The following is a 12,640-nucleotide window of genomic DNA, read 5'->3' on the forward strand; positions in this document are numbered from 1 at the left end:
GCCTGATGTGGTTCCGCTTCCCTTCAGGGGTCAGTGACAGGGGCAACGAGCTCAGGATGGGCAAAGTCAAGGGGGCTGTGAAGAGACACATATGAAATGGAGATGTGATCACTTGTGACATGGAGGCCGACTTTGCAGTCATCACCAGGTCCATCGGGCCCGGCTACCCAGGAGGAGGGCCCTGGAGGCCTGGAATCCATCCAGCTGGTCTCCTCTCCTCTGGGAGTGGGGGCTCCAGGGCACAAGAGCAAGAGGGAACCTGGTTCTCAGCCTTTGGCCTCTCACTCAGTCATCCAACAAACACTGACTGTGTGCCAGGCGTTGTTCTAGAATCCTGGTGTTAACATGGCAAGGGTCCTGCTCCACAAGGCTCTTGCAGGTGGCGGACAGACAAGGAACTCTAAGAAAGAAGTACCCAGCTCATGCTAAATAGTGCTGAGAGCTATGGGTAGATGAGAGAGAGGGAGAGGCAGGCCATTTTAGATTATGGTCAGGGAAGGCCTCTCCGAGGAGGGGTCATCCATGCTTTCCTCGGTTCCTCCCACATGGTGGAAAGGAAGAGAACAATCTGGTAGATGTTTGGAGGAAGCAAAGACTTCCCACCTCTCCTCAAATTTACCTCTGCCCCAAGCTGCCCTCTCTCACCCCTCCCTACCAGGACTGATCTTTCTGGTATCCAGGTCCTTCTAGGCCCTACCTCTCCTCCCTTGACAGCACCACAAGTTTCAGTACTTTTGACAAATACCTAAAAAAGACTTTCCCATTTCATCCTCAAAACGGAGCCTGGAGATAAGCAGAAATCCCTGAGGGAATGAGTGTCAAAGTAGGAAAACCTGCAACTGATGAATTGAGTTCAAAACTCCAGGTGGTCCAGGTCACAGGGGGTCGCCACATGTTTGTGACCTTTACCCCCCATGAGTTCTATCCAGTCCACACCATGGATATCAGAGAAAAATCCCCTTGTGATTTAGGGGGTAGAGGGAAGAAACCATTTGAAAATACATCAGAACACTCTGTTCTTTTTATTTATGTATTCATGAGACACACAGAAGCAGAGACACAGGCAGAGGGAGAAGCAGGTTCCCCACCGGGAACCCGATGGTGGGATGGTGGGACTCAATCCCAGGACCCCGGGATCATGCCCTGAGCTGAAGGCAGATGCTCAACCACTGAGACACCCAGGCATCCCCAGAACACTTCACTCTTGATGAGACCCGCCCTTAAGAGAAACCACTTTACCAGAGCCAAGCCTGCTGGGATTTTATCAGAGCCTAACCTGCCTGGGGGAAGGGAAATATCCAAACATATCCAAACATGGCAAACATGCCATGAACAGATGATAATATAAGAAGAGAAATGGAAATTCTAAGAAAAAAAGAAATGCCAGAAATCAAAACCACGGCAACAGAAACAAAGAATTCCTTTGACCGGTAGCCTGGATGCAGCTGAGAAAATCACCTCTTGCAGAGGGGACAATAGGATCATCTAAAATTAAAAAGCTAAGGAAAAAGACTGGATGAAACAGAATAGAATATCCAAGAATTGTGGAACAATTGCTAACATACATGTAGTGGGAATATCAGCAGGAAAAGAAAGGAAAAGAAGCAATATTTAAAGCAATAATGACTGAGGTTTTCCACCCAGGTCAATGTCAGACACCAAACCATAGATCCAGGAAGCTCAGAGAACACCCAGCCAGATAAATGCGTAGCAAAAGTAGGAATTACACCCAACTTCTCCTCAGAAACCACACAAGCAAGAAGAGTGGCATGACATGTATGAAGTGTTGACAGAAAAAACCCACCAACCTAGAATTCTGTGCCCTGTGAGATTATCCTTCAAAAGTGAAAGAGAAACAAAGAACTTCTCAGACAGACAGAAACGGAGGGTAATTTGTTGCTAGGAGACCCGCCTTGCAAGAAATGTTGAAAGAAATTCTTTAGGGAGAAGGAAAATTGCATAGATCAGAAACTCAGATCTATACCAAGAACGGAGAATAAGTAAATGAAGGTAAAAATAACTTTTGTTTTTCTTACTCTGAATTGATCTAACAGATAACACTTTGTTCTGAATAATAATAGCAACGACACATTCAGTCATGTTCATGTATGTAAGTGAAGTGGACGACAGCAATCATACAAGGGATAGGATGGAAGAATGAGGGGTGTTTTATCTAAAGTGTTTGCCCTACCTGTGAAACAGTTCTTTGAAGGTGAACTTGGATTTGTTATAAATGTATATTGCAAACTCTAGGGCAACCACTAAAAATAATTTTTTAAAAAAGAGGTGGTTCTTTAAAGATTTTATTTATTCATGAGAGACACAGAAAGAGCAGAGACACAGGTAGAGGGAAAAGCAGGCTCCCTGTGGGGAGCCCGATGTGGGACTTGATCCCAGGACCCCTGGGTCATGCCTGGAGCTGAAGGCAGATGCTCAACCACTGAGCCACCCAGGTGCCCCAAAAAGAGGTATTATTGATATGCTAAGAAAGAAGAGAAAATAAAATCATATAAAGTGCTCAGTGAAAACCACAACAGGCAGAAAAAGAGTGGAAGACAAAAACAGGAAAAAAAAAAAAAAAGAACTCCATCAACAAACAGAAAATAGTAACAAATGTGGCAGATATTGATCCACCATAATTGATCACCTTAAATGTCAATGGCCTAAATACTCCAATTAAAAGGCAGAGGTTGTCAGGGTGGATCAAAAACCAAGACCCAGCTATAGTTGTCTGTAAGAAACCCACGTTAAAAATAAATATAGATTAAAAGTGGATGGAAGGAGAAAAAATATACCAGGCTAACAAGAACTGAAAGAGAGCATCGGTAGCTATACTAATCTCAGAGCAGATTCTAGAGCAAGGAAAGTTTCCAGGGTCAAAGGGGGGTATTCTATAATGTAAAGGGGACAAGACTCCAAGAAGATGGAACAATTCTTTTTGTTTGTTTGTTTTTGAAGACATAACAATTCTTTATTTTTTTTAAGTTTTATTATTTAAGTAATCTCTACACCCAATGTGGTGCTTGAACTCACAACCCCAAGGTCAAGAGTCTCATTGCTTTTCTGACTGGGCCAGTCAGGCACCCCAAAGACATATCAATTTTGTTAAAAGATTTTATTTGTTCATTTATTTTTGAGAGAGGGAGTGTATGAGTGAGTGTGAGCAAGGGGAGGGGCAGAAGGGGAGGGAGGTGAATCCCAAGCAGACTCTGCACCCAGCATGAAGCTCAATCCTGTGACGCTGGGACCACCACCCAAGTGGAAACCAAGAATTGGATATCCAACCAACTGGGGAGCCACCCAGGCGCCCCAAGATGTAAAATTCTTAATGTGTGGGTGCTCCTAAAACAGTGTCAAATATGTGAGACAAATAGAACTACAGGGAGAAATGGGTGGATCCATTCTCATATCCATGGAGACTTTAATCACCATCTGTCAGGGACAGATCCAGCAGGCAGAAAAATAGTAAGGGCTCAGGTCATGATCTCAGGGTGGTGAGATCCAGCCCCATGTTGGGCTCCTTCTCCCTCTCCCCCTCCCCCTGGACCTCCCCACCCCCAGCCTGCATGGTCCTCACGTCCCACGTTTTCATACGTGCCTGTACTTGTGTGCCACACGCCTTTGTACACACAGCATGTTGGGATTTTTTTCTACCTGAGGTGCCCCACTCTCTACCTTTTCTCTGCCAAATCCTGCAAGGCCGTATTAAATGACCCTTTTTCTGTGAATTTTTCCCAAGCCAGGCCTCTCCTGAGTGCTCCCATCATCCTGTGAGCACCTCACTCTCTCCCCTGGTTGGGGGCTCTTCATTTTTTTCTTTTCTTTTCTTCTCTCTCTCTCTCTTTTTTTTTTTTTTTTGGCTCTGACACCTACAGTCCAGCAGGTCCTTAATCAGTCCTCCTTCAGCCGAATGGAGCACTTGGGCAGGTTTCAGAGAAGAGCCAGTGACGTGGTGCCCAGCCTGGGGAATAGGCACCTTGGGGCTAGTTGACAGAGAAGGCAGGAGGCCAGAGGCTGGCTTGGGGGCACCCTCCACGCAGAGGCGATGCCGCACAGCCAGTGAGCCCCTCAGAGGACCAGCTCCCAGGCAGCAGGAGGGACCCAGGTCGGCCACGTGGGAGGGCCAGGCCTTAAGGTCAGAAGTCCTGAAACAGCTCCCCAGGGTTAGAGCCAATCTCCCTGATGGTGGGTAGCTAACAGGACGTAACCCAGCCAGTGTGGAGCAGGGGTTCTCAAACCTTAACTTGAATCAGCATCACCTGGAGGCTTATGAACCCTCAATGTGACCCCTGACTTCCCCACCGAGTTTCTGATGAGTCTGCCCTGGGGTCCATCAATCTGTTTTTCTCATCAATTCCCAGGGGCCGCTGGTGCCACTGAGTGTGGGGCCCTTCTTGGAGACGAGTCCTGCTGCTTAGAGGCAGGGTGACGGACCCCATCACCTCTCCACTTCTATGATAGAATCTTTTTTTGTTCTAGGTGTTTCTAACTGGGGAGGCTATGCCTTGGCCTGTACACGCTGTACATCCTAAACACCTGTGAGGTCCACAGACCTTACCTAACAAAGGCAGTTGGGCCCAGGAGCGCCTGGGAAAGGGGACTGGGATCAGGCCCTTCTGTCCTTGCTAAGGTAACACACCCAGCAGGCCACACCCACGGGAGGAAGGTTCCAGGCTAGGGGCGCAGGCCCAGCATCACTACTGCCCTTCCTCAGCCTCACCCTAGGGGAGCAGACTCTGCCACCAGAAGATGTTGGCCCTTTGGTGTGTGGATTATTTTAGGCTGATTATTTAAAAAAAATATATCAAATAAACGAAAAACAGGACTCCATGACTCTGCCATTCCCTCGGCCACACCCACTGACAGGGATTCCAGGCTCAAACCCTCTCTCCATCCCTGGCTCCTCCCAGAGCCTAGAGCACCTTCGGGGGGAATTTCCCAGAGTCATTTGGATCCATTTGGATCGTGAGAAATTGGCATCGAAAGCCCTGACTTTATGTCTAAACCCCAGGCCCCAAATGACTTCCCCTGTGAGCTGCAGCTTTACCTGAGCTTCTCCTTCACCTGAGAGCAGGCAGGAGGTGACAGGGCTGCAAAGTCTGAGAAGAAACAGTGGAGGGAGCTGGGTTGTGTTGGCTGGAGCCCAGAAGAGTAGCCCCACTCCAGGCCTCACACCTGAAGGGGGGAAGGGAGAGGGACCACTGCCCTAGGCCACCTGACAGACAAAAGCTGCCTGAGGGGCAGGGGTCACAAGAGCAGATTGAGGTTCAGTGAAAAGAAGAGTTTGCCTTCTTCAGGGAGGAGGAGGAGGAGGAGGACTTGGGCCCAATCAGGCCCAGGGAGGGGTTCCCGTGCTGAGTCAGGCTGGGCCCCCCTACCCCTCGGCCACTCCTAACCAGTCCAAAAAATCAGCTTTCCTGCAACCTATGGCCTCACTTTCACAGTCTGGTCCCCCAAAGGTCTCGATTACTACTTGCAACACCAGGAACCAGGTCTTCCGTGTCTGCTTTTCCAACAACCAGCAGAGGGAAACACGGCGCTTGGTAAATTCTCGTGGAATGAATGAATAAGCGAACAAATGCATACACGAGTGGGTGGCTGGACGCAGGGCAGCAGTTTCCCAACTTCAAAGGCATGTGAATCACCTCTGGGGCATCTTAAATCACAGAGCGCAAAGCCCACCCAGGAGTCCTGACTCAGTAGGCTGGAGGTGAGCTGGACAAGAGCATCCCCGACATGTTCTGGGTGACCACATTCTGAGACCCTGCATTAGAGGCTTGGTCTGGGGAGAAGGGAATGCAATCTAAGGGCAGGAAGGTTCCTGAGCACTGAGCCTGGACACAGCAGCTCAGATGGGCCGAGTGGTTGGGATGAGTCCCCAGGCAGCCGGTCGCTGAGGCCCAGAGCCCATCCAGAGCCCTGTCTCTCCCTCGGCTTCTCTGTCTCTTTCTCCCTCCTGAAACCATGTTTCTCTCCAACACCTCTCTGGATTGATGTTATACCCACTTTACAGATGAGGGAGCTGGGATTCCAGCAGGTGGTGGGGGCAGGGATGGTTTGCCCAACACACCCAGATGAGGGGGGCACTGGGACCTCTGACTCCATTCTCTGGGCTCTTTCCATGGCTCAGAAGTTTCCTGGTCCCTGGTGAATGCTAGGGTGCCACAGGGAGTGGGGGGGACTAGAGCGGCTCAAGTGACATTTTCAGAGGAAATGGTCTGCCCCCGTGGGGCCCAGAGGGCCTTCTGTGCTTTCTTTGCATTTCCTGGATCTGAATTGGAAACATTCACTCAGGGGGCTGCCTCACACATGATTCCTGATTCACGCAGACACAAAGGAATGAACCCGCCCAAACAAATGCACACAACCCAAGCGCTTACCCGCCAGGGATGGAAAATTCTCCTTTTAGGTTTCTACACAGTCCATCATAAATACATTAATAATGCATCACCCTTGTGAGGAAAAGAGAAGGGAACATTTTCAAAGCAAAAGTGTGTTGAGCCCCTGAGCCCCTCCTCTGGCCCAAGCTAGGTTTGCTGTGGGAGACGATGGGGGATCAGATCCAGGCCCTGGGTGGGGAGCTCAGGGTCCACTGGGGGTTGGGGCAAGACACAGGAAAGGATGGAAGTGTGCAGAGCAAGCTGCTGTAGGGACAGCGAACAGGCATTTAGCTCACCTCAAGGAAGGCTGCCTGGAGGAGGTGACACTAAGCTGGGTCCTGGAGGGCAAGTAGGATGTAAGTAACCGGGTAAGGAAGGGTGGGAAGGATCTTCCAGGCAGCAAGACTCACATAAGCAAAGGTGCAGGCATATGAAGCCATGCAGCATGCAGGAGGAAGAACTGCAATCGTCGTACTAGAATTCCACACGTCACTCACTGGGCATCCCTGAGCCCCGGAGCAATGCTGGACAGAGTTGTGGCCTGGGCAGCCGGTGCGGCCTGATTGCTGAGGGGGTGAGGGATGTCCCTCATCTCTGCTCTGTAAGTTGCTTACAAGCAGGGCCTCCCATGTTGAGGGACAATTCTTAGGGGTCTGATCTGATCATGACTGTGGAAGGTGTGGGTACCATGCTGAGGAGCCCGGGGAGGTGGCCACCAACATCTAGGGCACACTCTGCCCACTGTGGCTCTTTGCTGTGCCCAGGATGTTTGTCTGAGGGCAGAGCAAATGGCTGGAGAGCATTCCCCAGACTTTGTCAGGAGCTAAGAGCTGATTGATGACACTTTACAGGAGGGACTAAGGGTGGATGGATGGATGGATGGATGGATGGATGGATGGATGGATGGATAGATGGATGAATGGATGGATGGATAGGTGGATGCATGGATGGATGGGTGGATGGATGGGTGGGTGGATGGATAGATGGATGGGTGGAGGGATGGGTGGATGGATGGGTGGATGGATGGATGGATATGTGGATGGATAATGCAGAGAGACAGGAACATGGCTTTATCCTGGATTCCCATTCGCTTCTAGCACTTCCATTCCACTCCACTTTCTTTCCTAACCTTTTAAAATTGAGTTACATAGAATAAAGAAAAAGCATGCACCATAAGTGGACAATAGATGAATTTTTACATATGTGCACATCCATGCAGCTACTGCCAAGATCATGCTAAAGTTCTAACTTCCTAGAAGGCCTCGTTCTCCAGTCCCACTTTGAAGAGCACCACCACCTGCCCGTGAATATCAGCCTGCCATGCTCCCGCGTCAACCACGGAGACCACCCACACACTCAGCCTCTAAGCCCAGAAGTCATCCGGGGCCTCCGTCCCTACTCACAACACACTGGACCCCAAGCCCTGGACGCTCTGTCTCACTTCAGGCCTCTGTCCCTCCTCTCATGTCACACTGTCTCAGCCTGGGCTGGTGTCACAGCCTCCAGGTCCATTCTCTCCCTGTGCCGCCACCTCCACTTGCAGGGGTCTCCTTGAAGACCATGTGGTCATTCCGTGACTCCTGGAAATTTGCAGGTGGGCACCGTTGGCCAGATTGCTCCCTGGGGCTCTTCATAGAGGCTGAGTGCCAGCTCCCTGGGGCTCTTCCTACACTGCTGACTGGTTACTTGCAGCCTGACACCCCCAAGGCCCTCCCCAGGACCCCGAAGGATGGGAATGGTGCCAGCAGGCAGTGTGCTGGGAGGAAATGCTCCCACACTAACTCCTGGGTCCCAGAAGCATTCCCCTATAAAGGGAGGATATGACCCAAGAGAGGAAGAAATGGAAAATAAAACTCAGACAAAGGGCAGGAAATGGCATTGTGGGCAGGTGGGCAAAGAGATGCCAGGAAATGCCCTAGGGTGGCCCTCCAACCATGGCCTCCAGGGCATTATGGAAATGCAGGCTCTCGGGCCAGCTGGGAGTAGACAGTTCCCATGTGACCTTTGCCAGTACTTTCTGTGCTGTTCAGACAAGTTTTCAGCGAGTGCTCCTCACCGCCCCTGGCTTGGCTCATTCCTGCTCTTTCCTCACCTGTAGTCCTAGCTGCTCCTCCTCCGGAAAGTCTTACTTGAGCCACTCTGATAAATGAGGTTGGAGCCCCTGCTCGGCGCTGTGATCCCCACGGACTGTGTCTGCCTCATCAGTCTCCTAGACTGTGACCCCCCCTGCCCCACAGGGCAGGGACTGCGTCACATTCCCATCGTATCCCTGGTTCGGGGCCTGGCACACAGCAGGTGCTCAAGAAAACTTTGATGGGCAATAGAATGAATGAGCAAGGACACGGGGAGGAAGGCAAGAGCCCTTCTCAGACCCATCCTAACCTTCCTGTTGTAGAGTCCTTCGTCTCAGCACCATCCCCCTCCTCTGCTGGTGGAGGAGGAGGGAGAGGATGCGCTTCACCTTGGCCCCTTGGACTCCATCCCCTCTCCTCCATCCCCTCTCCTCATGTCTTCACCTAAGACCCACCTTCCTCAGGGGGACCAGAACTTTTCAGCCAGAGAGACATGCATGGTGGATGAGTAGACAAGTGGTTCTTCGGGACCTCTCAGTGGGAGAGAGGAGGAGAATCAAATCACTTAAATAATAATAATAATAATAATCAGCAAGTATGTCAAAGGCAACAAGCTTTGGGCTAAAGGCCAGGGGACCCAGCCCTGCTAGTAACAACTCACCCCATTTCATGAGCACCTGCTGTGCGCCAAGGACCACACTGGGTGCTTTCCTTGCATTCTCTCATGTAATCCTTACAACAAGCCACCCAGGGGGCATTATTACTATTATTATCATGGACATCCCCATTATACAGATGAGGACGCTGAGGCGTGGAGAGGCTGCCAGGAAAGACCCAAGTCAGATCTGTGTGATCCCAAACCCTGCCTCCTGGGCCCTGGGTCGGGCTGTATCTTCTCCATGGCTCTGCTCCCTGCAGATGCTCCCGTGTCCACACCGGGTGATGTCGAGAGGACGGCTGCAGCAGGCGTGTGGACAGGCTCATGGATGCTGGGGGCTCAGGGGACTGGGAGCCCTTCTGGCAGTCAGGCCACTGGCACATGATGGGAGCTGAGCAGGGACGAGGGTGCAGGGAGTAGCTCACGCTGGACCCGCAGAAGTGAATCTTCAGTGTTTTTAACAAACGCTAAACGTGGTTTTCTAAGAACCATATGTAGTTACAGGAGGGTGACTCCCAAAAGAAGCACCCCAAACTGTTCCAAGTTGCTGCTTCTGAGCAGTGGGTTTGGGGCAGACGAGGCCCAACGTGATGCAGGACTTTTGTGATGAGTCTCTCAGGGGCATTCGCATGGCTAAAGCAAAATTTTATTTTGCTCTAAAAAGAGAGAGGGAGAGATTGAGCCCAAACATGCCTGCCGCGCTCGTAATCGTGTGTCTGTCTCTCTTTTTCCTCCCCCTCCACTACTTCTGACTCTGTCCTCAACTTTTTTCCAGGAAGAAAAAATGCTGGGCATCCTGGTGCACCACAGAGTTTAGAGTGGGCATGGAGGTGGACAGGCTGCCCTTCCACACCACCCACGCCCAGGTCATCCAGAGGCTGGTGGATGTCACCCGGTGCGTGTGACTGTGCACACAGTGGCCATGCCTGGACCCCAGGGCGGGGGTTCCCTGAGGACCCCCCGGTTTTCCCCGACGGCCTTGTGAAGAAACACTGGCCCTGGGTGAGCCACGCCCGGGCTCCCGCAAGGCCCCTGCCTGGGACAGGATAGTGCAGCTGATATGGACCAAGGTGAACATTTCTTTGGGGTTTCTGGTTTTTTCTTTTCTTCCTAAGTTCCAAGAGGCCTTGATCTCCACCCTCCTCACCCTGGCGCCTTCAGGGCGCCCACATGGTTCTGCTCCGAGGGTTCTCTGACCAACCATTTGTGGGCACACCCGCAAAAAATATTGCTGGCCAGGCAGACACAAGAGTAGGCATGACCAGGGCCGAGAATAATCCCCCAGGCTAATTAAGAAATGATAGAACGTTCAAATATGTAGTGTACATTTACAAAGCTCAGGACTTGACCACCACCATCAAAATATTTATACCTCTGAAATGCTCTTTTTCAAACAATGTTTTGTTTACTTGGGCCTTCAAACCTTCCATTTATCACCATCACCTCCTGTCTGCCGCTCACCTCTGGTCACCCCCGTGGGTCCAGACACCCCTCCACCACAGAGCCAGACCCTACTCCTTGCTTCCTCCCCATGTGCTCAGACCCAGCCCGGAGCCGGCGGTTCTGGCCTCCCTGCCTAGGAGGGCAGCCAGGCTCCTGGAGCTGGGGGGTGGGTTGGGACCCTGTAGGGGCTCAGGTGGCTCCCAGGATCCTCTGGGACAGCTGTAGTCAGCTCGCCCTTATCTCCTTTACCATCTTCCGCTGCACATTTCCCAAAAAATTAACAGCAGAGTCACTGACCACATCCCATTACACTCCCATGCTGCACCAGGACAGTGTCTTGTGCTAGTTCCCTGCTGAGTGATGGCTGACTCATCCAGATGGGGTAGTCCAGCTTCCCAGCTACAGCCCCAGACGCTTATTAGGCCTGCTTCATTTTATTTCCTCAAACACGTCTACTCCAGGGGCACCCCGGTGGCTCAGTCAGTAAAGTGTCTGCCTTCAGCTCAGGTCATGATCCAGGGTCTTGGAATCGAGTCCCACATGGGGCTCCCTACTCAGGGAGGGTCCCGCTTCTCCCTCTCCCTCTGCTGCTCCCCCTGCTTGTGCTCTCTTGCTGTCTCTCAAATCAATAAATAAAATCTTAAAAAAACAAAAACAAAAACAAACATGTCTACTTCAGTTCTTGAAGGGGAATTAGTTGTAAAGCACGGAACACATGCTACTTTAAGTTGCCTACTCCACTGCAGAAGTTAAAGTTAAGTATCAGTAAGCAATCTGGGATTAATTTCCAGTGCTCCCTACACAGGGGCACAGCCTAGCCCCTGGCCGGAAATAGCTGGGGTGGGGACTGTCCAGACTTTCCCTTGTCATTTGGGTGAGGAGCCCCCACCTCCAGGTCTATGCTTCAGCTGGCGTGGGCTCAGGGCTGACGTGCTCATGGCAAGATAAGCTCCCAGTCCGTCCATCTGCAACTTCTCACAGCTCCCCGAGCCCCTCCCAGCTCTCAGCTTCATGGGCCAGTCATCCTCCAGGGATATATTCGTCCCTGATTGGCGACTGCAGAGCTCCATGGAACCGGGGCCCTCTGAGAGTGTCCCTGGCATTTCTGAAGTCTCCATGGCTAGGAGAGAGAAAACCTCACCTTGGTAAAGCTGCCATCACACTTCTGATTCATATTTTGGGGAAAGACGCTAATGGGCCTTTGGTTTTGCAATAGTAATAACAGAGCTCTGCTCTGGCCTGGAGCAGTTGAAGGCATGACTGTGTCATAGGTTATCTGCACTGTGGCTAGGAGGTTACGGGGAGATGATGAAGTTGTTTGGGAAAGAGCCTGAGACCCGGGGGGGAGCCCGGAGAAGGCTGAGGATGAGGGTCCTAGCTCTGGGGTGAGGCATCTACACCCCCCGGCCCTGAAGGGAGGAAGGGGCAAGGATGCAAGAAAGCCAAGGGTAGACTCCTTAGCAGGGTCCCGCCCAGGGACCACTGGAGCACTGGGTTTCACAATCCAGTTTTCATGTGTTTCTGTTCCACAGGATGATTCCAGGTCAAGCCTTTAGCAAAGTTCTGCTCACATTCGTCCCAGTCTCGGCAGTGTTTTGATGAAGAGCCTGTGTCCACGTCTGGGGCGGCATGGACAGCAGGGATAGCAGCCACTTCCAGAGTTGGCCGTAAATGCCTCAAGAGATTTTCTTTGTGCCGCCTGTGTGGATGGAAGGAGAAGACCTCAAGATGCTGGAATCTCTTGATGGAATGATCCTAAATCACTGCCATTACTTGGATGAAGACTTGGCAGAATGAGCAGCCTCTCATTGGACTTTGCATGAACAGGAGACAAATTGTTCTTGTTCGAAGGCACTGTGATCTGAGGGGGGTGTATTCATGACTACGGTATAATGCAGCATTGTCTAATACAAGCTTGGAAGGGTTAATGCTGAGAAGGAGTCTAAAAAAAAGGTCTTTAGATGCCAGTACCTGAAGGACCATGTGCCCCAGAGACACAGTTCATGTGCTCTAAAGGCCGGTGGGGAAACTGGTTCTGCTTTGTTGTTAGGAGTTAGGATTTTCTCCCCAATCCTGGAATCACTTCT

General features: G+C 51.2%; 1 protein-coding gene across 1 annotated transcript in view; it reads left to right on the forward strand.

Annotated features, from left to right (window-relative positions):
* The window catches only part of DGLUCY (D-glutamate cyclase), a 37,906-nt gene extending 27,891 nt beyond the window's left edge, over positions 1-10,015 (forward strand). Inside the window, 6 exon segments of the mRNA XM_025982581.2 lie at positions 28-137; positions 370-379; positions 4,480-4,514; positions 4,517-4,630; positions 9,886-9,923; positions 9,925-10,015. Of these exon segments, the coding sequence (XP_025838366.2) occupies positions 28-137; positions 370-379; positions 4,480-4,514; positions 4,517-4,630; positions 9,886-9,923; positions 9,925-10,015 (398 nt within the window).
* Positions 10,016-12,640: the final 2,625 nt, after the last annotated feature.

The sequence above is a fragment of the Vulpes vulpes genome, unplaced genomic scaffold (assembly GCF_048418805.1).
Source record: "Vulpes vulpes isolate BD-2025 unplaced genomic scaffold, VulVul3 u000000644, whole genome shotgun sequence".
Taxonomy (NCBI): domain Eukaryota; kingdom Metazoa; phylum Chordata; class Mammalia; order Carnivora; family Canidae; genus Vulpes; species Vulpes vulpes.